This window comes from Suillus bovinus (assembly GCF_016758785.1).
Source record: "Suillus bovinus strain UH-Sbo-P2 chromosome Unknown EDB93scaffold_17, whole genome shotgun sequence".
NCBI lineage: Eukaryota > Fungi > Basidiomycota > Agaricomycetes > Boletales > Suillaceae > Suillus > Suillus bovinus.
The window spans coordinates 444,792-469,758 of NW_024542073.1; the positions used below are offsets into that span (position 1 = coordinate 444,792).

The 24,967-nt window shown below is 47.2% G+C and overlaps 9 protein-coding genes across 9 annotated transcripts; 5 read left to right on the plus strand and 4 right to left on the minus strand.

The window, feature by feature from the left end:
• Positions 1-113: 113 nt before the first annotated feature.
• On the minus strand, positions 114-1,058 carry EDB93DRAFT_1082693 (uncharacterized protein; the record flags this gene model as incomplete). The annotated part of the gene is made up of 2 exons (XM_041445708.1): positions 114-796; positions 821-1,058. 2 exons carry the CDS (start codon positions 1,056-1,058, stop codon positions 114-116), a joined length of 921 nt encoding a protein of 306 aa, XP_041309261.1.
• A 1,681-nt stretch (positions 1,059-2,739) lies between these two features.
• EDB93DRAFT_1136692 (uncharacterized protein) lies at positions 2,740-4,568 on the minus strand. The gene is made up of 9 exons (XM_041449171.1): positions 4,153-4,568; positions 4,045-4,094; positions 3,799-3,993; positions 3,670-3,746; positions 3,567-3,615; positions 3,474-3,517; positions 3,325-3,423; positions 3,232-3,272; positions 2,740-3,181 (listed from the first exon to the last, which is right to left on the minus strand). The coding sequence occupies exons 1-9, from the start codon at positions 4,230-4,232 to the stop codon at positions 2,815-2,817; spliced, it is 1,002 nt and encodes a 333-aa protein (XP_041309262.1). The 5' UTR covers positions 4,233-4,568; the 3' UTR covers positions 2,740-2,814.
• A 346-nt stretch (positions 4,569-4,914) lies between these two features.
• Positions 4,915-7,674, plus strand: EDB93DRAFT_243583 (ras guanine nucleotide exchange factor domain-containing protein). The gene is made up of 6 exons (XM_041455829.1): positions 4,915-6,867; positions 6,921-7,004; positions 7,055-7,178; positions 7,235-7,357; positions 7,407-7,536; positions 7,589-7,674. The coding sequence occupies exons 1-6, from the start codon at positions 5,131-5,133 to the stop codon at positions 7,635-7,637; spliced, it is 2,247 nt and encodes a 748-aa protein (XP_041309263.1). The 5' UTR covers positions 4,915-5,130; the 3' UTR covers positions 7,638-7,674.
• Positions 7,675-7,908: 234 nt separating this feature from the next.
• Positions 7,909-8,945, minus strand: EDB93DRAFT_1136698 (ribosomal protein L22/L17). The gene is made up of 6 exons (XM_041449172.1): positions 8,903-8,945; positions 8,811-8,852; positions 8,680-8,751; positions 8,496-8,624; positions 8,308-8,435; positions 7,909-8,249 (listed from the first exon to the last, which is right to left on the minus strand). The coding sequence occupies exons 1-6, from the start codon at positions 8,904-8,906 to the stop codon at positions 8,049-8,051; spliced, it is 576 nt and encodes a 191-aa protein (XP_041309264.1). The 5' UTR covers positions 8,907-8,945; the 3' UTR covers positions 7,909-8,048.
• Positions 8,946-10,001: 1,056 nt separating this feature from the next.
• EDB93DRAFT_1082753 (uncharacterized protein) lies at positions 10,002-10,190 on the plus strand (the record flags this gene model as incomplete). Its single annotated transcript, XM_041445711.1, has 1 exon — positions 10,002-10,190. A coding segment is annotated over one exon (189 nt), but the record flags the coding sequence as incomplete, so codon positions are not given.
• Positions 10,191-11,718: 1,528 nt separating this feature from the next.
• On the plus strand, positions 11,719-17,010 carry EDB93DRAFT_1249031 (Rapamycin-insensitive companion of mTOR, N-term-domain-containing protein; the record flags this gene model as incomplete). The annotated part of the gene is made up of 28 exons (XM_041452793.1): positions 11,719-11,850; positions 11,918-11,998; positions 12,047-12,128; positions 12,180-12,296; positions 12,343-12,562; positions 12,613-12,747; positions 12,801-13,021; positions 13,075-13,241; positions 13,290-13,395; positions 13,445-13,527; positions 13,578-13,665; positions 13,716-13,852; positions 13,901-14,029; positions 14,078-14,220; positions 14,270-14,387; positions 14,438-14,617; positions 14,668-14,802; positions 14,858-14,973; positions 15,022-15,126; positions 15,176-15,227; positions 15,283-15,521; positions 15,569-15,647; positions 15,698-15,786; positions 15,836-16,016; positions 16,069-16,175; positions 16,230-16,374; positions 16,425-16,573; positions 16,626-17,010. The coding sequence occupies 28 exons, from the start codon at positions 11,719-11,721 to the stop codon at positions 17,008-17,010; spliced, it is 3,921 nt and encodes a 1,306-aa protein (XP_041309266.1).
• Positions 17,011-17,853: 843 nt separating this feature from the next.
• EDB93DRAFT_1249032 (uncharacterized protein) lies at positions 17,854-20,253 on the minus strand (the record flags this gene model as incomplete). The annotated part of the gene is made up of 17 exons (XM_041452794.1): positions 17,854-17,881; positions 17,937-18,304; positions 18,353-18,402; positions 18,459-18,588; positions 18,644-18,693; positions 18,743-18,844; positions 18,906-18,926; positions 18,974-19,040; positions 19,093-19,149; positions 19,197-19,286; positions 19,342-19,419; positions 19,479-19,500; positions 19,564-19,892; positions 19,944-19,958; positions 20,008-20,046; positions 20,101-20,161; positions 20,213-20,253. 17 exons carry the CDS (start codon positions 20,251-20,253, stop codon positions 17,854-17,856), a joined length of 1,548 nt encoding a protein of 515 aa, XP_041309267.1.
• A 1,366-nt stretch (positions 20,254-21,619) lies between these two features.
• EDB93DRAFT_1082595 (uncharacterized protein) lies at positions 21,620-22,378 on the plus strand (the record flags this gene model as incomplete). Its single annotated transcript, XM_041445694.1, has 4 exons — positions 21,620-21,732; positions 21,795-21,847; positions 21,898-22,223; positions 22,271-22,378. 4 exons carry the CDS (start codon positions 21,620-21,622, stop codon positions 22,376-22,378), a joined length of 600 nt encoding a protein of 199 aa, XP_041309268.1.
• Positions 22,379-23,180: 802 nt separating this feature from the next.
• Positions 23,181-24,966, plus strand: EDB93DRAFT_1224393 (PapD-like protein). The gene is made up of 6 exons (XM_041451190.1): positions 23,181-23,317; positions 23,381-23,472; positions 23,525-23,585; positions 23,637-23,752; positions 23,804-23,968; positions 24,019-24,966. The coding sequence occupies exons 1-6, from the start codon at positions 23,275-23,277 to the stop codon at positions 24,601-24,603; spliced, it is 1,062 nt and encodes a 353-aa protein (XP_041309269.1). The 5' UTR covers positions 23,181-23,274; the 3' UTR covers positions 24,604-24,966.
• The last annotated feature ends 1 nt before the right edge of the window (position 24,967 follows it).

Below are 24,967 nucleotides of genomic sequence, written 5' to 3' on the forward strand. Positions count from 1 at the left end.
TGGTCTTCATGTGAATACCACTTTTCTGGGATGTCCATTGCTTTTGCAGCATGTGCCAAAATATCCTCGTTTGTGAAATATCCATCACGTGCTTTTCCAGCTCGGAAGAGGACTCAAGAACTCTCCTCACCATCTGGAGAGCGGAGCCACCCATAGTCTGCCGAGACGAAATCGGCAACCATCAATGACACTCCTTCCCCTTTCGGTTGAGGGATTGCACCTTTGGAACTATGCACCCATCTTTGTTTCCGTCGATCATGGGCATAAAAGGTCAACTCATCATGAAACCACATTATGACCCAACAACTTGACAGAGTTGTACCATTGGTCTCAATGTCCTCAACAGTAATGTCTCCCTCCTGGTTCCACTTTGTCATCCGTGTCTGGTAATGATTCCACGCTGGCAGAAAAACATTTTGCCGAAAATAGACAACATCTTCCTGCTCATGTCCATCAGAATACTGCCCCTTTGGTTCTTTCTTCCAGCAGTAACCAAGGTGATTCATCCATCGTTGAGCTGTCCGTGGTGAGATCATTTTTGTGAAACCATGATGTGCCTGATTTTCAGGAACATTCAGGTAGTCAATGAGATCCTGTGCACGCACATATTTCCCGACACTCTGAAGGTGGAGCTTCAAATCTGCAGCGAGGGACTCGTCATAAATGCATGAAAGTTTTCGAGGCTTCCTGTGGATTGGAAATGCATTACAGTCCTTGATATAAGCCTTGCTCCAGCTTCGCAAGCACCGAGAAAGGTATGTGCCATGTGCTTTTCCAGTATTGCATGCCACTTGATCTGCAGCACGCATTCAATGCCCACCAACTGGATTTGCCGGACATGGCCCACTGTCACTCTCCGTGATATTTGTGTATAACCACAAGAAGTCCCGCATCCGCTCTAACCTTTCTTTTAGGACAGTATTTAACTTCGGTGGGTCCTTATAACCAACTCCATCTGAACGGGGTGGTTTCAGCAATGCCCGCAGGTCCATGTAGGCATGTCTAGCCTCATCAATGCTGGGGGCAAGTCTCAGTTCGATGCTGTAATCTCGAGTCATGCCATTGCTGTCACTGTCGGCTTCATCATCACTAGAGCTACTCTCGACCTCGATCTCAACATCCATTATTTCTTCAACATGGGAAGTACTGTCAATGACTGGCCCAGGTGAGTCAATGATTTCTTCAAGAAGAACTGTTGTTTGATCATTCTCCTTCCAACGCACTCCACAGATGGCAACTATGTTGTCCTCGTCATCTTCATCAGGCACATCTTCACAGGAAGCATGATAGGAGTGAAAACCTGCAATAGGGGTCCCAAAAAATGCGGTCACTGTATCATAATGAAGTTAGCTTTTAGTGTACGAAGTGTAGTATAGCACCTTCTTGCTCAATGTCCAAGGTCTTTTGTTTTTTCCTACTAGTAGATGCTTTGTGAGCCCGTGCTATTACTAGATTGTCTCTTGAATGTTTCTGTGAGCGTGTTCTGTTGCCCATGTGTCTTCTAGGCAGAGGATGGTAACGGCTTCACGGAAAACTGCATCGGAGTATCATGCATAGTACTGTGCCACTGACAGCCACTTTGAAATTGGAATTAAAAACTTTCCACTTCACTTCTCTTCATTTTGAATAACGTGAAATGTTCACAATAATACTACTGAGGTAACTGACTATGCGATTGATGTAGAAAGGGTCTGACCAATAGTTATTACATTTTTTGTCTTTTGTCACTCTTTCATCACGTTTGGCACGTGACGTTCGTCGAATTCACAAGACCGCTATCTTATGTCATGTAATATTTGGACTCACCTCCACAAGCTTCACCTCAAGGACAGTGTTCTCTAACTAAAGGTCTGTGACCTGATGTTCAAGCACACAGATCTTATCCTCAAGAAAGCCGATCTCCTTTTGCTGCTCTCCGACCTTCTGTTCCAACATGTGAATTTGTACATTATTCTGTCTTGCCAGACCCATAACCTTAAATACATTAGACTATAGTATTTGCCACACATAGAAATTTAGAAAGTACCTTTCCAATGTCATGGCAGAGCTTTTCAACTGTCGAAGCGGTGGGCGAGGCCATGGTGGTAGGATGTAAGTTCGATGTTGTTTGAAAGGGGTATCAGCCGTTGAGTGACTTGAGTCACGATGTGACCGTCGGTCACACAGTCCAAAGGGCATCAAGATGTTCATTCATTCACTGCGTCGTAAGTTCTTCAGTCGATAATGGCACAACAGGTGTTTATAAAGTGTTCCTACCACGTCAGTGGTATACGCGCTAGTGAAGCTAGCGGGGTGATACGCTCAGTATGTCGCGTAGAACAAGACTAACATTCATAAGTACCTAGCGGGGTGATACGCTAGTGTACATCAGTACGAGTAGATACATGCAAGTGAATATACACACCTCAGTATGTCGCGTAGAACAAGACTGAGGTGTGGGAATGAGACGCGCAAGACTATATACGATACCGGAGAAAACACTGTCCGGAGAGTGTGCGTATGGTCAAGAAGCAAAGAAGATACGGTACGTGTGGTGTCGATGGTGATAAAGAAGATAACGTCAAGAAGGGAGATTAACAAGCTAAAAGGTAAATCCCAATAAGTGGCGGGGGACTGCACACCGAGCTGTGGTACACTTGTTCCCATGTTATCAATGACACTGCCTGCCATAACAAGGAGTCAGTGCAATAGCATCACCCATTCAACAAGGGCTGACAGATTTGTCGAGACGCTTTATTGACATACCATTTAGGTTAGTTGCTACTTACGAAAAACAAACAACAAGGTGATATCACGATAACGAGGTATACAACATTACAACTTAGCCTTCGCATTGACTAGCTTGGCCATCCCATTGATAATCTCTTCTGCATCCCTCTCCATGCGCGACAAGAGCTCTTCGCACGTCGGGATATCCTTGATCAAGCCAAGTACAAGACCTGCAGTCCAAATCCCGTAGTCAGGATCACCGTTCTCGAATACAACTTTGCCTCGTGCGCCCGAGACAAGATCGCGGACGTCTTCAAACTTCGCCCCACCTGGCCGCCGCTCGATAGCAACGACTTGCTGTGAGACTACATTCTTGAAAACACGTGAGGTGTTATTCAAGGTACGGAATATGTGGGTGGTATCATATTCGGTGGAGGCGACAATTTTCTCTTTGATGTTTTGGTGGATAGGGCTGGATAACGCGAGTGAGAAGAGTACTAAGTTGCGGTGCTGCTACTGTACCTCTCAACTGTGCACATGAAGCGTGTACCCATGTTCACTCCCTGCACGTACAAGTGATCAATGAGATTATAATGGGGGAGGTACAGTACTCACAGCGGCACCGAGTGCGAGACAAGCAGCCAATCCACGGCCATCTGCGATTCCGCCCGACGCAATGTAGGGTATTTTGAGTTCTTGCGCGGCTCTTGCAAGCTGTGAATTGTTACTATGTAATGGTAGCCATGACCGCTGATAAAGCGTACCAGAACAAGGCCACCAATATCCTCCTCTCCAGGGTGACCAGCACCTGACAATATTGTCGTGATCAAATTTGAACAGGTAGATGAGGGACTCACATTCGAAACCGTCGATACTCACAACGTCGACACCTAGTCGTTCTGCGGACTACATGCCCCACTTTAGCATATGCATCTTCATCTGATTAAACAGGGAGCGAACCTTGGCGTGTCGAATCGTGGTGCACTTGTGTATCACAATGCACCCATGCGACTTGAAGAAGTGGATGAGCTTTCCCGCTATGACTCGTGTCAAAATCATTGTAACTGATAAGAATATGGGACTACACACGGTTATTCCCTGCTGTTTCAAATATCTTGACACCCTCTTCTACAGCTGCACGCGCGAAACCTTCATAGTCTGGTGGGTTAATTGAGGGTAGGATTGTAATGTTGACGCCAAAGGGCTTGTCAGTTACTGCGCGTGTTTCACGAATCGCAGTGCGCAAAGCTTCGGGATTCGGCTGCGTAAGTGCGGTGATTAACCCTACAGCAAAAATTTAGCGTATGCGGCTGGCAAGCTAGCAATATTGCACACCAAGACCTCCCGCGTTCGACACGGCTGCAGGAAGTGGAGGTTTTCCGACCCTGTGTACAACAATCAGATCATTCTTGAGAGAACGTGGCCGGTGTAGATGGACTTTACCATTGCATACCCCCTTGTACTACTGGCCTGTCGAGAGCGGAACAAGACGTAAATATGTCTTCCGAACAGCAGACGTACATTAACTTACACACGGATGCCCAGAAGTTCAGTCAATGCAGTTCTAATCATTTTGTCTAAATTGTATTCTTGAATGCTCCTGGAGTATTAGGTCTGCGTTGAGATGTAAGTACTAGGCAACACAATGAGCCTGGACTGGTATGAGAATTTGAAGCGGGTGGTAAGCGTGAAGGTCTGCGGGCTGAGCAAGCAAACTAGATGTGATGAGCGGTGGGGATAACTTTCAGTAAAAGACCAAGAATAGTACTATAGTAGTACGACGCTTTTCTAGTACGGCGCTCGGTTGGTAGTAAGCGGCATGTGATTGTAATACAACCGGTCTCAAGCGTTTTGTCAATGGTGCTTTGTCACATTAATATTCACCATCACATCATCGAATGCAACTTGAACTTCTTACACAGGCTATAATACAGAACGTGCACCGACAGGCTCACATAACCAGAGAACTAACTCCAAAGATTGTATAGGACTCAGTGCGTTATTATGACTCGAATGGCCTCAGATGCTTTTTCCAGCTAGGTCATTCTGAAGTTGTTACCGGTACGCCGCACTTAGAATGAAGATGTGACGTCTAATATCATCATGTTCGAAAGGTCTCTGCTCGAAAGCTCAGGCCCAAGGCCTGTGATGCCTTAATTTTCCTTCATAAAATACCACAATGCGCTTCAACGAAGAAGTTGCTTTGGCTGTGATACAAGTTGTTGCATTGGCCTTCCATGTGGACACGCTCCCTCATACCGAAGCCGACACGCACAACTTGTGGATCAAAACTATGGTCCACAACATCCACAACGTCCACAACCACACAATGAGTGGCAATCCAAGCATCACCACAAAAACCGATGTTATATTAAACCACCAGCTCTCGCTACCATTCGCACTGCTACCTGTATTGTCCCAATGGCCACCGCAGTAAACACAAGTCTCTCGAAGTCCTACACTGTGGGCGACAACACCGCTGTTTCGTCGACTTGTATATTGTCTCTCAACCCCCCACAGTTCGACATCGAAAGAACGTTCCCAGCAATCCTCGATCCCGTCAGACTTTTCCGCGAAGCCGCGGACGCACATGACATTGCATCGATGCGTTCTTTGTCCCCTATCATTCTCCACGGTTTGACTACAATCCTACGCTCCATGTCTCAGCTTCCCCAAGACGTTCGGGACGCTTCAGGCTACAAGAACGCTGAATCCGGAGTCCGGCACTACAAACTGCTCTTCATGAGCCATGTCCAGCCGCTCCTTGACAATAAGGACTTCGAATTTGAATTTGTTTGCAGGAGGCAATTTATTTTGCAGGCTCTCGAATACTTGAACGCTATAATGTCTAGCCTGAAAAGGTTTATGCAAGTTGCCGAGCGCGAGATGCAGCAACTGAAGCCTCTTCCTGACATTCCCGAAGAATGTGAAGAGGAGGTAGAAGCAGCGGAAGCGGAAGAAGATAGCAACGACCTCAGTGGAGTCCGCCGAAATTCTTTGCTGTCAGGAGATACTCACCAGTCTAGCGAAGGATCATCGACAGACAGGACATGTGTCGAAGAGGTGGAAGATCTGGGTTCTCCTGACAAGCTCCTGACGATCAGACACACGAAACGGGGACTGGCTGCCATCCTTGGGCCACTTTCAGTCAACTTGCGCCGCAAAATCTCGTTTTCAAAGGCGGACACAGTGGCACCTGTTGAGAAACTCGCAGCTCGCGGAGGGCATGCTCGCGCCACTGCGAATATTAGAAACTCGATTGCCCTCTTTTCCGAAATACTTGATGGCAAGCTGGAGAATTCCTTTCCTCACCCAGATGATAGCACGGAACTCTTCTTGGACAAGAATGGTGTTCTTCAGCTTGCCTCGTTGAAGGGCCTTGTCAGGTATCTGACATCGGTAGTCTCTGACGACGACCTGGAGCTCCCAGATGTTTTCTTCCTTTGCTTCCGCTACTTTTCGACTCCAGCACTCGTTCTCAAGGCTTTCATGGAGCGATACAAGGAGGATTTGCCTGGTCGCTTGTCTCCAGACCAAGCTTCCATTCACTCCATGCACGTCAAGATGCGTGTAGCTCGCCTGCTTAACCAGTGGGTCGATCTTCATTGGCGCCACTCGGAAGACCAAGAGGTCTTCGCACCCCTCCTGCAATTCGCATTCTCCGATCTCTCTCGAGATCTCCCCCGCAGTGTTTCCTCGAAATTCATCGACACCTTGCACAACGCTGCGTGCGCTGAAAAACACTACGGACGTCGCCTTGAGAAGACGGTTCAACTCATCCAAGGCTCTTCGCCAGCCGAAGAGCTTTGTAGCTTATGGGAGCCTCGCAACAAGAAGGCAATGGTTAAGGGGGACTATGCGAAGATTAAGTTGTCGAACTTCGCTTCTCCGCACGGAATGGAACTATTGGCTCATCAACTTACCGTCCTCTTGTGGGAGAAGTACCGGGAATTCCAGCCCGAGGATGCTGCACGCTTTTGGGTGGAGGAAGCAACTGGAAAGTCTACTTATGGCGTTTCCAGTGAAGCTGGCGCGAAGGTGACCACCTATGCTTCCTTTGAGAAGGCTCTTCACCTTTGGGCACTGGACGTCATCGTGTCTGCGCAGTCGACAGAGGATCGCATCCAGAAGGTTCAGTTTGTCTTGGAATGGGCTCAAGTCAGTCTTGTCATACAATCGTAACCTTGGCTGACGCAGCCTTTTACTTACAGGAATGTCACATCCTCAGAAATTATGCTGGTTCATGGGCATTGTTTTCTGCGTGCGACAGACAGAGTTTGGTTGGCTCTTTATCGGTATGTACCTAACATTATGATGTTGTCCTCTCACTCACGTTACTCCACAGAACATTGGTGCCAAGCACGAAGAGATTTTGCTCACTCTACGTGTCTTTTTCAGCCACACAACCCGAATGAAGGCCTACAAGGAAGCAATTCAAAGTAGCTGTGGACCCACTCTGCCCACTCTTGGTACGTTTAAAGACACTGATGACTTGACCCGTGCCTCTAACAATGCCTTCATGCAGTACTTTTCGTAGGTGACGTAAAGCGCCAGTGTGGTAACGAGGAATGTGTAGATCACCCAAATGCGCCGGGACATAAGCTCATCAACCTAAGGCGTTACCGCCCTCTCACACGGGCTATCAGAGGTATGTTTGTTGCTCGTGTGCCTCTTAGTCAGTACTCACATTGCGATAGACATGGAGAGATGTCATACCCCCTATCACATCCAGCGTGTGGATTACGTCTGCCAGTGGATGGAGGAGGTCATATGCACTTACCTTAGTCGCCCAGAATTGGAATGGGAGGATGTCCTTTATGACAAAAGGTATGATTCTGTGTTCTGCCCTAGACGTTCATGAACTCACGACCCTTTAAAGCCAACGTCTGGAGAAGAAGAGGAACCGGAAATGCAGTGTCTATCTGTAACAACATTCATTTCCCTTGTCAACGCTTTGCTATTGCCCACTTTTCATCTCGATCTTCATTGACTGGTTTATGATTCAGTCTGTACGCATTAGTATCCTTTTGTTCACTATGTACATTTCTCTTGTCGATGCTTTGTTGCTTGTCATTCCAACGTTTAATCTGGTCCCCACACATTCATTTGCTTCGGTTGCTTTCATATACGTACAAACACGTCCACTCATTAGCTTTCCTGTTATCGCACTGTAGTTGTCCATAAACGCTCATTCTCTTGCTAAATATTTCAGTTGTGAATGCGATTCGGATGAGATTGTATGGTGTCATAACATATGCATAGGTGCATACAAAACATGGCCTTTGTGCTGTCGCGTATCGTTGCATCACAAGCCGTGTCGAATATGTGAGAGAATTACATTAAGCCCGTGCAGCCTCGATTCTCCTTCTGGCAACCTGTCTCCGGTTCAACGATGACAAGGATGATACGCCAACAGCGTCCTTGTCCTTGCTCCGCTCGACCTCCTCACTTGAAACCCCCAGAATGATCTCGACGTGGCATGGGTGGCCTTGGTAGGGGTTGATACGACCATGTGCACGGTACGTGCGGCGGCGAGTTTTCTATGAGATGTCAACAAAATTACGCTATCAACTGGAATCTAGAGCTAGATGCACGTACGGGTGCTTGCTGGACGCCGATGTTCTTGATGTAAAGGTCCTCGAGCTCTAGGCTCTTTGCGTCGGCATTTGACTCTGCATTTTTGAGGAGGCGAGTGATGAACTTGACGGATTTCTCGGGCCAACGACCTATCGTATATCGCGAAGGTCAAATCTCCATAGTCCCTTGTCTAATATTACGAGACGCACCCTGGGTTGTCTTGAATTGCTTGGCTTGGCTAGCCCGTCCGACACCACCAGAGAACCGACGGAAAGGGATGACTTGTTTGTGGTCCGAGACGTCAGATAGGTAGGTGTAAGCCTTGGTCAGCTTTAAGCCTGAATTGATCATGAGGTTTATGCGCATAACCATCATCATGACTTGGACACAGACCTGTGAGGGCCGCAGCGACTTCCCTCATGTTCTTGAAGTGCGTGCGGAGGTACTCGCCCCGAGCACGGGCGGCTGAACAAGACCAAACAGTTATATGAGTGTTGGGCTCGATATCAAGGTGCAAGACAGACTTTTTTCGGGATTGGTGGCGAGAGCGGCGGCGGCGTAGCGGACTGTTTTGAGACGGTGAGCATTTTAGTGAATACAGACGATGATGGCGCACCCATTTTTGAGCCTTGAGGATGTTGTCGAGCGCGGGCTTGTAAGTTTAGGATCGAGGACTGGGCAAATGTGGCTTGAACCTTAATTCTACAGTACCTCGGTATTTGCCGATGACACGAATTAGCAAAAATAGGCGCTCTCGAGTCTCCTGTCTCCGGGCTCCCTCACAGGTTGCTCATTCTTGCAACTTACAAACGACCAGATGGCTTCTCAGTCAAGTATCTCGCGGAATTTCATGTCCACGGTGGTCTCGCATGTCATGACTTCTCTATGCTCACTGGAGAGATCGATCTTCCTGCTTCCGATGACATTGAGACCAGATATCATTCTCAACAGTCCATTGATGAGTAGCCCTAAAGACGCCAAGACAGACACATCCATTGGTCTCGCCCTGCTAGGTGGTATCGGTGCCATTCTCCACGGATCCTATCATCTTCTCTCCCAATCACACTATTGAAGGCATGCTTACAATGGGGCGTTTTGGATTATGCGGAGTCTCCGGAGACACCATCCACAAGGTCATGACCCTTCCCTTGGCACTACACCTCAAGGTGTTACACTTACAGAAGCCTTCGTGCCCCCAAAAGGGAGAAACTCACCATCGTCGACGAACAGGATCGTCTTACTTCCCTCATCCGTTTCGACCTCAAAAAAACCAAATTTGCTCGCTGGCTAGTAAGGACCACAGCAAGCAACTGTATGCCGCCGCGGCTGGGCTGTCGACACGCGACCTAGTGATAAAGACCGCCGCAGGCTCTTTGTCTAGGCTGGCCCCGATATCGACATCCTTAACTCGTCTCTTGGTAATTCCGTTTTTCAAATCGACATGATCAACTGGGTCAAGCAAGTGTTCTCAAAACTCGAGATGTCACAGCTGTGTTTAGTTTGCCTCCAAGTGACGGTAGTGTCGGTAACGTGGGATACATCGTCAAGGCTCTCGCCCTTGGTGCGAGCGCTGTCATAGTGGTACGGTTTCTTGCGGGTAATAGAGGCACCGGGAGAGTACTTCTACCTATATGTGAAGCAAGCAAAGGCACGGGTAGTTTTGAGGATAGATTGAGTGCGTCGATGGCTTTACAAAACACGCGTTCTAGCCCTCGAACAAGCCGCGCGAGAACGTGACTAGGACGTGCTATCTCTCCGAGTCATCCGCAGTCAAGGTTGCACAGTGTGTATCCGGTGACGTGCAAGATAAGGGCAGCGTCGAGGCGTTCATTTCATATCCATATGTTCGTGTTCAGCACAGTCTTCAGGACATTGACGTGCACCTCGTTATGAAGGTGTGTTAGAGGGTCTTGTCAGGCTTGAGATGAGAACGATGAATGCACAGGTGAAGGGGTGTTCATGGTTTGCATTCGCGAGTGATGAAACTTCACATGTCGCACCGTATCTGGCCCGCTGCCGCTGATTTGGAATTGTCCTCCGATCTTACTTATTTTTTCATCATTGTGTTTTGATACTGGACTTCAAGTTGTCTACCGAAAACACGCAAACAGCCAAGCAAATTTAAGGTGTTGTCATTCGATACAACCATGCTTGAAGTAAAAAGCAGGTAGCATAAGTCAGGCAGACAAGTCATACAGTAAAAACATGCCACGATGTTTTGGGGGGTCAAAGCCACTTGCGACGTTATTCGCATGACCACGTTTTGCACGTAACATAGCACAATGCACACTAGAGTGTAAAGAATGATTGTCATCATGAACACGAGCGCCACCAAGTCTCATATGCGTTCCTGCATTGTATGCACCATCTTCGTTGGCAGTGATGGCGACAATGATGACGAGATGCGGACAAGACAGTAGGTGTTACTTCTTTAGTTTCAGCAATTCCTTTGTGTCCTCTCCAGTCACTGTGTAAACGAGGAATTTATTGGCAGCAATCACCACAAAGCAGGAGACAACATACCATTCAACAAGAGGTTCTAGTATCACTTTATTTCCTGAGGAGGCCAGCATTTTGGTGCTATTCCTCGCAACCTCAGGCTGACGGAACTCCAGGATCTGTTGGTGTGCATGACTTCGCCGATTACTATGACTCAACTCTTTGCCTCACCTTTGACTCGCACTATAATAGACTACAGAAGATGCATCAGAACCAAGACAAACTGATAAACCTCGAAAAGACTGCGAGCAACATGTCTGACTGGCCGAATATGCCAGATGGCAAGACGCTAAGCACGATAACTCGGTGTGTCTTCGTCTACACGAAGAAACGCTGAGATATCATCATCAGTGATCCGGTGAATACAGTAGCCAACTGAATATGATTTGACTGAAGCAAAATTTCGAGATCGACGACGTACATCAGGACCGCACAAACTGACAGAGTCGATGTGAAGCCGCTGCAGACCCAAGTTTGGAGCTGTGCTCGAAAAAACTTCAAGCATGCATAGATCTCAATCGTTGAAATCGCGCAGGTCGAGGTGCATACGAGTAGATTTTCGGGTGCTGGAAACCTAATGGTTGATGTGACTGCCGGGCTATCGTGATCGCCTAGTAATCATATTACTAGATTCCGCCGATGACTTCAATTTGCAGATAGTGACCGCATAGTTACTTGAGCTTGCACTGCCGATGTCGAGGTATGGGGTATGCGGCTGATGAAGAGACTGTTGAACTTTTAGGACTGCAGGTGGGTACAACAAGTGATGACTCGGAGTCGTAAGAGAACACTTGTTGAGACGGTGACAAACAACAAAAAAGCTCCGCGGTCTTGGCTGTTAGTACCATTAACGGCTGCTAATACAGCAATACTACTACTCTAGGACCTGCAGCAACTTTATCTATATATCACTACTGTCCACAGCAGGCGTTGATGCCCACCAGCATCGATCAGGAGAACTCTGGTACAACAGCTAATGTCTCATCATCTTTAAAGTCTACTGGTTTGGACCCAACGAACCAGCTCCATGACACCGAAGGGACTAACAGGGACTGCGATGATCAGGTAGATCACTCCTTTGTTTTGTTTCGACCTCAGGCTGGCCAATAGAAAGCGCTCATTTACCTACCAGCTGGATACCCTCAATGCATTACTGGAGCGGGAAAATAGAATCAAGGAGGGCGCCGAGAGATTTCTCAAATTACCTTTGAACGTATGTCCCATTACATTATATTTGATTAATTTACAGTGTATCCCATAGGAGACGATGCGTTTGCAAGTGGAATCGGAGCTCGAGATGGCGACAGGCGAAATCGAGTCTCTGACGAGAAAGATAGAACTTGGTGCGTTTTCTTCACGAATCGCATTGAAACAGTTGATATAAGACACACCAGAAACATCCAGAGGCAGGCGTAGGAAGAACGGAGCTCCTGCAAATCGGCGCAAATTCGCTGGTCAGGCTCCTTCAGTCGGGGTTCGTTTCAGGGCAGACAGTGATGACAGGGACAGAGGTCTGTAAATTATTCGTTTTGACTTGTAAGCTGACATTCGCGGTAGATGATTTCAGAACAGCTCTGGCTCAGGCTAATGCTTGCATCAAATCCTTGAATTCGCTTTCACGTCCAATAACATCACCCTCGTCACCGTCATCCACGAGTAGTATTTCCCCAGCAGATAATGACAGGTCCAGGATAGATATAATGAACCGCTTTGTCTCCATTCTACAACGCAATCTTCGCGTCCGCTACGAAATCAGTTTACCTGAGGTTGTTCAAGCGTGGGCAGTTTTACACGCCTTCCTCAGTCCTTGCTGATGCCAGTTTTCAGGATAATTCCTGCTCTCTCTGATCGATGTTCTATGCGTTGCAGAGCTGCTGCATATCGGCTCGTCAGGCATGCATTGGTCGATTCAGATTCAGCAGAGGAGCTGCATAAACAGCCTCTGGAGTGGTTCATTGTGAAGTATTGTGTTTATTTTGCCCTGCTCTATAGGAATCTCACATTTATTCAAATAGATCTCTAGCACGCGATAACAAACATGCCATAGAGAGGGAACAAGTCATTAAACTCATTCGTACTATCGTCGACATCGTTTCCGAACCTGGAGATCGACGCGGCATTACCGGAACAAAGACGATTGCTCTTTCGGAACCTATTATGCGAGCATTTGTAGCAGTTGCTGAGCATGCTGAAGATCCGTTTCGTCCCATATGCGTACAAACCCTTGCTGAAATGGGTGAGAGAATGTGTTTTTTGTCATCTTCCCTGCATCTGATCAAAATATTGAAGCTCTTATTGACATTGATCTCGTGGCGCGATCTGGAGGCATTCGATTCCTTTTGCATGCCCTAGGTGAAGGTCCAGTCGAAGCCGGGCCAATATTAGCAGCCACATTCTTGCACATCATTGACACCCCTCGTACTCGCGCATACCTACATCTTGGAACTGACTTGGAGGTGGGCAGGCCGTCCTTCTCGGGATTCACGAATTTACTGTGTTACCAGATTGCTCTCTCTGCCATCACAGATGCTTACGGAAAGGGTACAGATCACGCAGATCGTATGCGGAGCTGTACCAAGGTCATACAATTGATGCTACGAACTTGGAGCGGTAGGTATCTTGTGACCTTTTCTCCGTCCAAGCATGAACCGATTTATAGGGTTGATGTATTTCTGTCTGGGGGATCAACACGCGATCAAGTCCATCGTCAATACGCTACGAATACCGTCTCTTGAGACAAGAGTGTGTTGATTGAGTTTGTATTGGATGACAAAAACTCACATCGATTTAAGGAAATAGTGCTGGATATGTTCTTTGATCTGTTCAATATCAAGGCTCCGCAATGGTATAAAACGTTCATAGATGGTCGACGGCTCACAAGTAGGTCATCTAGCCATCACAGGTTGTTGGTGACTCATGGTTGAGTTCAGTGTACCGGAAACCTCGAGCTTTTGCGGATCAGCTCTCAGATCAGAAACTTCCAGAGAAGGCTCCTGAAACACTAAAGCTTACTGATCAATATATTGCCCTTCTCGTCCTCGTATTTACGGACGCTGGTCTGATTGATGTAGGCATATATCCATTGTATACATATAGTTAACCTAACAGCCAACAGGCGCTTACGGCAATGCTTGAAGAATGCACTACTGGCTCCAACTTGTCACGCAAGGCAACCCTACTCATGGCCGAAGTTATGCATATGGCAAATAGAGTACTTCCCCTAGGTGTCGCTGCCAAGATACAGGTGCGGTCTGCATCCAATCATCTTTTTTGGAATCTGAATCCGTTTTAGGCCGTTCCTCGCGTATTTAATCTGGCAGCAGATTATAACCGAGGAGAGCACAGGATAGTCGGGACATCCGCTCTTTCCGCAATTGACAGCTTCAATCGCAACCGCTTGAGACTACAACCTAGCGTTAAGAATGCACGCCCGAGGTGAGCGCTTGTGAATGCCCAGGAGAAATATGTTTACTTGGTATCATAGGGCAAATTCCGCTGAAGACGCAGTCCGGAGAGGACAGAGACAAGTCGAGCAGGTTAAAATCAAGATGGGGATGCAGATGGACGATAAAACTTTCCAGTCATCGTTGCTCGAGACTCAGGTGTGTTTGCTTCCGGGTCCGTGCTGTGGGTCAGATTGACTTTGCCTCAGGTTATGTTGACAAAAGATAGTGCGAAGTGGAACTTTGAGATGCTTCAAGAGTTGATCGAAGGGCCACTATTGAATCCAAAGCGATTGGAGGAAGCCATCAAAGTAGCAAGATTCATGCGACGACTACTATCTTTTTTCCATCCGTTCACCCATCGATTCTCTGACCTTCCAAGGAAACAGGTAGTTTATTGTCTTGTTCCAGATGCTCCATATTGATCGTAAATTGCAAGCCCAATGTTCGCTGGGTGCGCTTGGGATGTTCTCTTCTTACCACGTTACTGGCTAGTCCAGACGGGATCCGGTTTCTTGCTTCGGAAGATGATTTATTGAAGCAAATAGTGAAGTGTTTTGCTCAGTTGGACCCTGTATGTCTTTATCGAGTCGATCTCATGATTTTGTTGATGTCAGCATGTCTTGCAGTTCAACGGCACATCAGAATCCGACCCTATGTTTTCCAAGTACAGGCTATCGGAAACGTTGACTTATGGCTACTTTGAGATGCTTGGAACTTTGAGCAAGCATGCAGAAGGCATCGAGTGAGCCATTCGCAACCCCTTCTATGTCTAACTGATGGATGTCCCTAGGCTGATGGAAAAGTTCAAATTTTTTACTGCTTTCTATCACCTTAGCGAGCTGCGCGATCGCGAAGATTTGATCACCGCTGTGATTACGAATTTGGACTATACGATGTGAGCGCTTGGTTGTGTTGATAGAAGCTGTCATTTACTGGATATCAAGCGATGGACATCCTCGTATCGTGCTCTCGAAAGCTCTCACATCGAGCGATATCGTGAGTCAACACCACGGTCAATGCACCGTCCATTCTCTTTATATACTTTCCACAGCGCACACGCCTTTATGCGACAAATCACCTTGGAGATCTCATACGAGACTCAATTACACCAGTCGCATGGACACTACGTCTTCTTTTGACTCAAATATACGATCAAGCACCAGAGGTTTGTGAATTGGCGATCCAATTCCTTGAAGAAGCCTGTGATGCTATGGAAGTACTGCAACTTGTCGTGGAAATGCAACCAACGATGGACCATCTCGGAGAAATTGGACATCCGTTACTGCTCAAGTCTGTGTGCTCTTCTGCCTTTAGCTTAGGTTCTGACTTGAAACTAGATTCATGTCAACTCCGATGGGCTTTCGTTACTTGTACAGCGCAGGTTACATCGACAGGGAGATGGACATGTGGTTTCATGTCTGTGTTTTCCTTTATTCATAATACTATTCTGACTGTCGCCTATCCAGGACCGTAACATCTATTACGTCGTAGAGGTGGAAATATTCCTATCTAAGGTCTTCAACTCAGAGGCCGCAGAAGATGATGAAGATGTCTTGTATGTGCCACTCTCCAATGCAGCTGCAGTGTGACTAGATTGACTTCAGGGCCTTCGACGGGGTTGTTCCACCCCACTTCTATGGGGAAATGTCGAAAACTGAGCTTGGCTGTCAAGTTCTTAGCGAAAAGGGTCATTTCTCTGAGTTCTCTCATTTCATAAAGCAGCACGGTCTTGAGAGTGAGGATCTGGAGTTGATTCTCAAACTAAAAAGTATCCTGTGGGCAGTGGTGCGTTGCCTTCTCAGTGCACGTTCAAATGGGACCATTGATAATACTGTAGGGGAATGTCGGGGCCACTGAGGGCGGCCTCCCGTTCTTGGAAGAGGAAGAAATTATTCCCGCTATATTAGAGATCGCTGAACACTCTCTTATTCCTTCAGTACGAGGGTAAGCACTTCACTGTGTTAAGTGCTTTGCTCTTTGCATTAAACACAATTCTAGGACGTGTTTCTTCGTTCTTGGATTGATCTCCTCGACATCTCAAGGAGCTGAAATTCTAGACGATTATCGGTGGGAGGCGACCTTGTCACCACTTGGGGTGCCGACCGGGTTGTGTATACCCCTGGATCTGGATAAATTTATCTCAGTGAGGCACTAGAGTCATCTATACTGTACTGTATGTCTGATGCTTTCCAGTTACCCGCGTGGGATCCTGTTGGTGTAAGGGGGGACGGCGATTATCGGCTCATACCGCCAACATCCCATACGGACCTGGAGGTAATTTCTGCAATAGAAAACCTAAGCAACACCGTGATTGCAAACGCTGCATCAAGATCACTTGCCAGGTAAACTATATCAATGGTTTTGCACTTTTCTGTGATTTATCAACTACCGCAGGATGAAGTCTCGACCTGAATACCGATCAGCATTCTCATCACCTTCTGTGTTTTTCCGTGCTTTGCATGCCATTTCGACACAACGTTACCGTTTGCCGGTAAGGAGATATATATTTGATCTCTTTACTACCGAGCTGGACGGTGAATTGGTCCTGGAGCTCTCCGCATGCGCTAATTCGCTTCGTGCACCGCCGACATTCAAGCAATCCGAAGCCCACATCAATCGAGTAGTGAGCATGTTCGGGTTGAAGCATGCCAGAAGAGCCTCCGAGAGCGATGATGAGGATGATGATATGGATGATACTGTCGATGAAGCAGTGAATGACAGAAATCCTGTGATGATCATGCTCCGTCCAGTGAGCAGGATCATTGGTTTTGACAAGTGATTTGATTTGTAGCGGGCTTTGTTGATGATATTTGTATGTGACGTCATGTCCTGTACATTGCACTTTTGACTGTTGCGCTTGTTTCATATGTAGTACGAGGTTGTGTTTGGAGCTGGTTGTTCTCCGAATCCATGGGGTGCCCCCGTCCTCAACTCACGGTCCACTGACTGCGATGACAACTTGCTTCTCTACTGTCTCCGCATATCAAACGAACTGTCATGGCTTAGGTTGGGGCTCGTGTTGGAGCCCCCGAGGGTAGGCCAAATGTGAACCCGTCAATGGATGCTTCACTAATGCATCAGTGTAACATGGAGACGTGTTGAGCACTATATCATGCGTCAACTGGGTCAAAGCCGAGAATCGCTGCTAAACGTACCATTGTTCGCCATATGTCGACATAATACTTGTCCGCGATAATCCTTTGGGCGTAACTGTTGAGGGACCACAGTCTTAACTAATTACACCAGTACTGTCTTCAGGATCGAGACTCGAGAGACCCCGACATGAACAGAGCACATGGTGGTGAGAGAACAAAAGTATTATAATAATGAGGAGCGATCGCAGGTCTGAGCCGCTGGCAGAATTTGTTGTTTGCACATACATATTGGAGACTGAGATGGACGTGTCGCACTACTGCACGTCGACAAATGATGTAGCTGTCGAACAATGGACCATCCTCACAATGATCGACGAACATACTGAAAAAAGCTGTTGTCGTATTGTTTCGATTGTCGATCTTGCCCATGAGGAAAGAGGATGCAAGCTGTCTAGTTACTGATTTGTATAATCACGATCCGTTTCGTACAAGATATTATGGCGCTCAAAAACGAAGGCTAAACTTGCTCAAGTAGCCATAAGCCATAGATAGTCGCTGCCTAGTTATCTATTGTTTAGTTGATAGGCATCGAAAACAATGATGGACTCACCACCATGTCGTCTGAGCAGAGCCGCTGATATATGACCACAATAGCGTCAAGACTACAGCCCATTTCAAACTGTTCTTAACAGTCTTTCTTCGCCTTGCCCATACCCATTTCTCGGCGCCGACTGCCACATAATGATCCCAATTCGGTTTGCGAAGCCACCACCACCAAATTGTCACAGCCCAAGGGAACGCATTAAATACCTTCCCTGTGCCGTTCGTACGTGTCCAGGAGTAGCATTGCACTAACACCGAGCGGGATATTCGTTCTTGAACCTTGGCATTATACGCATCCGTGGGTGAAGCTTTGACGGTGAAAAACGAAGCGAAACCGCTGAGGACCGGCTCTATGAGTTGAAGGATATATCCAATCTTGTGACAAACTTGAGTAGAAACACACAAAAAAAACACTGAATTTACTTGAACTTCTTCCACAAACAACGACGATGTTGGTGTTCCAGTATTGGGTCCTGTAATTAATACGTCAGGTAACAAATTGAGAATAGCATGTCCCTTGTGAACTCACCAGCTAGTATGTAAAAGTTTGGTATGTCAGGAATTGTAGTCCCGAGGTATGCGGTAGGGCCACCATGAGCATCATAATAGCCTTGAATAGTAGCTCCATTCAAGCCTCGAACGTGCATTGGGTATCGATCCTGTTTCTGCAGTTGGCATCTGATGGAATATTAGATCTGTGTGGGTAACACTCACGCCGGTGAAACCAGTCGCGTATACGATTACATCAAATGGCAACAGTTCACCTAAATTAATGTGAGGAGGGTGATGATGTCGTTGACGGCCCATACATACCAGTTTTTGTGATGATGCCATTCTCTACTATGTTGGCAATTCCGTCAAAGTTCAGTGTCAAGTTAGGCCGATGAAGAATATCCAGGTAACCACTGTTTGCGACTGCATGGAATGAACTGAAATGAGGAATAACATATTCTAAGTTCAAGCACTGCCGACGAACCAGTCCGCTTGCAACCTGGAGCTGTGGAACATGTGAGCACAAAAAAAGTTCTTTGATCAGACACGTACGATAATTGGGTATCATATAACCACGGTATCTACTCGGCGCGCTATCGAGGATGTATTTCGTCATCACCTGGCAGAAAATGTTGAAATGAATGTCCCAAGACTTTCCACAGCCAGCTCACCTCACGTCGTTTCTTGAGTGTTTTGTCACTCGGGCGTACGATAGAGGGAAGATCGAACTACGACCAACGTCAGCAAGCTAGAAACATGTAACGCTTAGTCTGACCCAGAACATGATCCAAGCTCGGTGCAGTCGCATTGCAAGAGGAATGTTGGAAAATATCCATTTCTCGGTGTCCGAGTACGGAATATGTGGCTTAGATGATTTGTTTAGTCGTCGAAGTCATCGAACAAGGTACAAAGAATCTCACTCGAGTGTTGAACCAGGTGGGGGTACGGATGAAGTTAACTACTTCAACAGACGGGTCTTCAGATAGATGTGGCACGAACTGTGCTCTTGTTGTATGTCACCACCGATTACCTGCACAGAATTCGCCGTGTGACTCACCCGGAGGAGGCATTTCCAATCACTGCAATACGCTTATTCCGCAGATCTATCGAGCTTGGCCACTGTGCGGAATGAAACGAAATACCCTGAAACTTCCTGAACTCCAGGGATCTCGTACGGAATCCTTAGGGCCTCCAAGTTACCAATGGCAGATATCACGACATGGGCCACGCTTGACATTCTCTTGCCTGAAAAGACATCTTCTGTGATGATAGTGTACTGCTGTTTGGCATCATCCCATTCGGCAGATAACACTTTTGTGTTGAACGCGATATGTGGATATAGATTATATTTCTTCGAGAGCTTAATCCAATAGGCTTGAATCTCCGGTTGAAGGCCATGCGACTTGTTCCAGTATGGGTAAAGGTCTGTTGATAAGCTGTACCAATGAATTTGGACATCCGACGAGCATCCCTAGAAGAAGCCTTGAGGTGAGTATTCTGCAATTTCAGTCGTTGACTATACAGGATATGTGTTGGCCTGTGCAAAAAATTGTGAGGAGAACATGTCGCTCGTCACAACAACGTACCCTCCACACCCCACCAACTTCAGACCCTTTCTCGTATATCTATTGAAATACCATACTCAGCGATCATACCACTCGCTATATGAATGCACCCACTGTAAAATCGTGAAATCCGAGCTTAGTTTTGAGAGCAATAGCTTGGGACAACCCACCAACACTGCAAGCGTATATTCAGTTGGTATAGAATCACATCGAAAGCGATACTTACCCAGCGCCGATAATGACAACTCTTCTCTGGAGGTCAATCATGTAAGAAACGGCTATTCTCAAGACTGTCAGCATTCCTTTAATACTTGCTCACCTAGTACTACAGACTTCTTCAAACGAGGTCATATGGCCCTATCAAGTCCTATCGCGCATCAATCAATCAATCCCCGGGCCAGGAAGTCCGTATCCTAAATACGACTGTGAGATATCTCGCAGCCACTTCTGGCCACGACTCGGTAACATTGAGCTGGCTTGGAAATTGATGGATGACTGCCCAGGTCTGTCCTGATGCTCAAGGACAGCGCTCAGCGCCGCATTTGCCAAAAGCGACATTTGAGCCTCTGAATCGGCTGGGGGAAATATGGGGGGACAGAGAATTCTCATGAGTCATAAGTGTACGAGATGCTGTTGCGACTGTTCCTATTTTTGTGTATAGCTTCTCATTTAGTGACATCACTTGACAATTCTTTCCGCCTGGGCTGAAAGTGCGCGGACCCCTACTTAATTTTAGTATCACTATAGGCCGACTCTTGCCCGACTTACCTCCTGGTTGCGGGTTACTGGGATTGCAATGACGAAGTCGGATGCAACGAGAACTGGCAGGGGCAGGCTCGATTTCAAAAATATGAGGTGGAAGGATCCTGCTAAATTGTATGATGGGACGAACAAAACACAGCAATTTTGTTATACCGGCACTGACAGCATGGAAGAAAAGAAGGTTGCAACACTACTTGCGTTGAAAATGCCACCCGCTACAAATCAGATCACTTGGCAGGCTGCGTCAAAGGCTCAAAGCCGATGATCCTGCTCACTGGAGGGAGCGTGGTCATAACAGGATTTTTGTCATTCACTACTTAATTGGAATGAGATCATTCTGTTGAAGGGAGCGATGGGCGGACGCGATGAAACGAGAGTAGAATTGACCTTGCGAGTCGTGGTACGAAGCAAGAAAGATGAGTCCCGAAAAATTTGGACGCCACGTAGTAGATTCTCATTCTCATGCCTCGAACTTTTATGCATCAAGTAGCGCAAAGTCACTTGTGGCCCTGCCTTCTTTCAACTTTCCTTACCGTGCTTGATTGAGCTTGGGTCATTATTCTAGATGCTATCTGATGTTTTCCGCCGTCACCCGGTGTTGAGTTAACGATTCCTAATCGTTGGCGATGCACCTAATCGCCCAGTATCACTGGTATGATTACTTACAGGGAACTGCCTGCTGCATCACGATATTTGCATTTGCCGACTTCTGCCATGCTCATGGTAATTGCCTTACATGCCATTTTGCCAATTGCCACGTGCATCGTGCACGAGGCTCTGCCCTAATGTTGCAGAAACTGCCCCATCGTTTGGCCCGTTTCTATCATATTTAAATCAAGTGATTTCAGTCTCCTCTCAATCACCGCTCATCATGGAACCCGTCACAAAGATCATGCAATTCAAGCCCTCTCCGTCCTACCTCCAGGATCCCTCTCGGTTCGTTTCTGAGCTTGCAGCCAAGAGTTCAGCAGAGACAATCGATGGGTTTTCTAAGTGAATACTAAATTCATCCTTGAAGCATGCTGGCTTATCGTTGATCGATAAAGGGCATACCATGGTCTCGAGGTTGAGGATCCAAGTAATGCATTCTGGGTCTTCGGTAGGCCAACTTCGCGACACACTAGTTCAATCGCGCTGAATTGCTGGCAGAGTGGGCTTCCTTGTCTGCGCATGGTGCACATCACCAGACAGACGATTTCAAGGCTGTAAAAGAAACTGTTAAACAAATCCATACGACCGAACCTACCCATATGTTTGTCCATTTTTCCGACCCTAGTCGGATCTTTTCTGCACCAGTAACGGAGTTTGTCACTTTCACTCTCAAAGAGGGTATCAATATGGACGCGCTGCAACCTCTCGTCGAACAGCTTCAGGATAAGCTTCAAGGAACACCCGAGTTCTATGGCTCGAGCTGGGCGCCTGTCGTCGATAAGCCTAACGTGGTTCACGGCGTGTTGGGATGGGAGAGTGTGCAGGTAATTCCGACATTAGTTCCTCCGAGTCACCTGCTTATTGGTCATAGGCACACTGGGATGCTGTAAGCTCAGGTCCCCTCAAAGAGATCATTGATAAAGTGAAGGAGGTTGCTGACCTTTGGCTTGTCCACGCAAAACTGACGCAATCCAAATGATGGTGTATGAACTAAACGTTGTCGTTGTTGCATAGGACGTTATGAAATATGTACAGGCCTGGATACCCCCGAGGAGCATTTTGGCAAACGTCCATCTGTTTTCGATATGAAATGTTTTGCAAGTTAGCCGTGTGCCCATAACCCACCCCTCACTTCACTTGATCGGATTCGACACTCATGACATATCAGGCTGGCTCTGGTAAGTATGGTTTTCATCAATTCAAATGCAAACCCGATTTACCTCGGCACTGCGTTCAGATTCACCACTGTCGTACGGAATGGCGGCCACTGACAGCAAGTGGTAAATTGACGCCGATACTGAATTATACCGCGAGCACAGCCTCGCCGTGTTGTCTGCCAAGATTATATGATTTCATTACAGCGCGTTGAATGAGTCCCAACTGACAGAGAGTTATACAAATATATACCGTTTCAGGACGATGTGGACCACTTGTTCGTAAATAGGGATGCGCCCTGGAGGCGAGATGAGTCACCGCCTGCTATGCCTGCATGCAAACGCACGGCGAAATTGCAGCTAATAGCCAAGGCAAGTTTGCAAATGCGATGAACGGCTGTGATGGCAGTGAGTTTTGAGCCTGTTGAAGTCAAGATATAAACCCTTTCGTCTACCTCGAGCAAACCATTAGCCGGCGCGGGTGCTTGAGACCGATGAAGCTTTAATATGATGTATGAGCAGATAAATGCGTGTTTGGTGACAGTACGTCGTGGTGTGTGGCGAGCACGCACAGTCCACGAGTTACTTATTTGACCTTGTGTGATCCTCGCCACGGGTGGAATAAAGGTGGTACACTATAACTTCAACTCCGCCCAAACGAATACGTACCGTTCACCTCCCTCATATCCACTGTCGCCCTCGTTGCGCACTTCTCCTAACTATGTCTGTCCATCTTATTCCCAACAATGCGTTGGGTTTCAACAGTGCGTCTTCTCTCATTTTCTACTTCAAGCGCCCGTCGAATAATTCATCTTTTTTTCGTTCAGGACCTTTCACGCAGCTCGTCAAGCAAGTTCTAACTATCACAAATAAAAATGCACAACCAGTAGCATTTAAAGTTAAGACTACAGCACCCAAGGTGAGTAGAAAGATACAGAGGGAGTTGTTTCTGTAGCTTACAAGTTCCGTAGTTGTACTGCGTACGACCAAACTCTGGGAGGATAGAGCCTGGTGAAAGTGTCGATGTCTCCGGTATGTGCCTCATGTTTAATCCATGAGCAACTTTGTTCACAATTTCAACAGTAATGCTACAACCGATGAAAGACGAACCACCTCTATCGACTAAGTGCAAGGACAAGTTCCTAATTCAAAGTACCCTCATCACGCCCGAAAAGGAGACCAGAGACCTACAGGAATTCGTAAGTCTTTCTCTATGCATATCTTATTATCATCTTCATATTGGTCCGCAGTGGAACGCGCAAGCAGGTGCTGGAGATGAGTGGAGAGTTTATCAACAAAAACTCCGTGTTGTATACCTCCCGCCTGAAGGACAAACTGTTGAAGAGGAGGACGAGGGACATGTGGAGCCCCCTATGCCTTCCCGCCCTTCTGCAGAGCAGCCTGGTGGGCCATCTGTGAGTGTTTCGACTACTTGGGAGTATTCGAATTATTGAATACGACGCAGACTTACGCAACTCTTAAGGATTCAGAGCCACGCCCTGCTCCACATATGCCAGAATTCTCTTACGATGACCCTGTTCAAGTTGCACCGCTCGTGCAACCTCAGCGCTCCGCCACACCGCCTGCACCGGAGCGAGAAGTGAACAGTTCTCAAGAGGCTGCTTTCTATCGGGAGGAATTTGATTTCCAGAGATCTACCAGTGGTGGAGTCGGCGTTGTGAACGTCAATGTGCATTCACCTTCACCGCCACCCTCTCCTCCAGCTGCACGGGTGCTCCCGATCAACCAAGAGTTGGAAGCGAAGTATATTGCAGCTCAAGACGAGATACAACGGCTTCGGGATCTTCTTGCGGCTGTGCCGGATCCCAGCTCTCTAGCGCCAGAGTCAATTGCACCTACCTCGATCGCACCCTCGGACTTCAGGAGGCGACATACATCTGCACTCTCAGACGACGGAGAGACGTATGCGGGATCTGACGTCGGTACCATGGTGGAGCATGAGAGCGTTATCCACCAGGAAGGCGTTCCACTACAGGTGGTTGTTATTATTGCGCTTGGCGTTTTTATCACAACGTATCTATTTTTCTAAGTACTTAGCTGAGCAGGAACGTGCTCCTTTCATCCCTTTCCTCCGTCGAACCCTTCGGGCTCGCTGAGGTCATTTCGGGCAGCACATGCCACGCATCATATACAATATTTTCGGTTGGTGATATGAAAGGGGTATTGGGGAGTGTTGTTGCAGTTATCATGACTTTGCGCATTTATCACCGAGTTACATAGTACGTTAGCATTTTTTCTTCCTTGTCCTGTTCTGCTTAGTGTTATCATTCTGTGCACTGCTATATATATAATCCGATTTAAATAACGAGACTAGGAGCTGGTTTATGTGCACGTGTTCTATACAGCGCCACCGCGTCATCTATCATCATTCGGCAATTCCCGATTGGTTTATA

What these genes read in the sequence shown, in the direction of transcription:
- EDB93DRAFT_1136698 (XM_041449172.1), bottom strand. An exon ending in GCAATTCAAGACAACCCAGG is followed by an intron (nt 8,436 to 8,495) that starts GTGCGTCTCGTA and finishes GATATACGATAG; the next exon opens with GTCGTTGGCCCGAGAAATCC. An exon ending in TCGGCGTCCAGCAAGCACCC is followed by an intron (nt 8,250 to 8,307) that starts GTACGTGCATCT and finishes GACATCTCATAG; the next exon opens with AAAACTCGCCGCCGCACGTA.
- EDB93DRAFT_1224393 (XM_041451190.1), top strand. Translation starts at nt 23,275, where the DNA reads ATGTCTGTCCATCTTATTCCCAACAATGCGTTGGGTTTCAACA. An exon ending in TTAAGACTACAGCACCCAAG is followed by an intron (nt 23,473 to 23,524) that starts GTGAGTAGAAAG and finishes CAAGTTCCGTAG; the next exon opens with TTGTACTGCGTACGACCAAA. An exon ending in CCAGAGACCTACAGGAATTC is followed by an intron (nt 23,753 to 23,803) that starts GTAAGTCTTTCT and finishes ATTGGTCCGCAG; the next exon opens with TGGAACGCGCAAGCAGGTGC.
- EDB93DRAFT_1136692 (XM_041449171.1), bottom strand. Translation starts at nt 4,232, where the DNA reads ATGTACGTCTGCTGTTCGGAAGACATATTTACGTCTTGTTCCGCTCTC. An exon ending in TGAAACAGCAGGGAATAACC is followed by an intron (nt 3,747 to 3,798) that starts GTGTGTAGTCCC and finishes CACGAGTCATAG; the next exon opens with CGGGAAAGCTCATCCACTTC. An exon ending in ATATTGGTGGCCTTGTTCTG is followed by an intron (nt 3,424 to 3,473) that starts GTACGCTTTATC and finishes AACAATTCACAG; the next exon opens with CTTGCAAGAGCCGCGCAAGA.
- EDB93DRAFT_243583 (XM_041455829.1), top strand. Translation starts at nt 5,131, where the DNA reads ATGGCCACCGCAGTAAACACAAGTCTCTCGAAGTCCTACACTGTGGGC. An exon ending in GTTTGGTTGGCTCTTTATCG is followed by an intron (nt 7,005 to 7,054) that starts GTATGTACCTAA and finishes GTTACTCCACAG; the next exon opens with AACATTGGTGCCAAGCACGA. An exon ending in ACCCACTCTGCCCACTCTTG is followed by an intron (nt 7,179 to 7,234) that starts GTACGTTTAAAG and finishes GCCTTCATGCAG; the next exon opens with TACTTTTCGTAGGTGACGTA.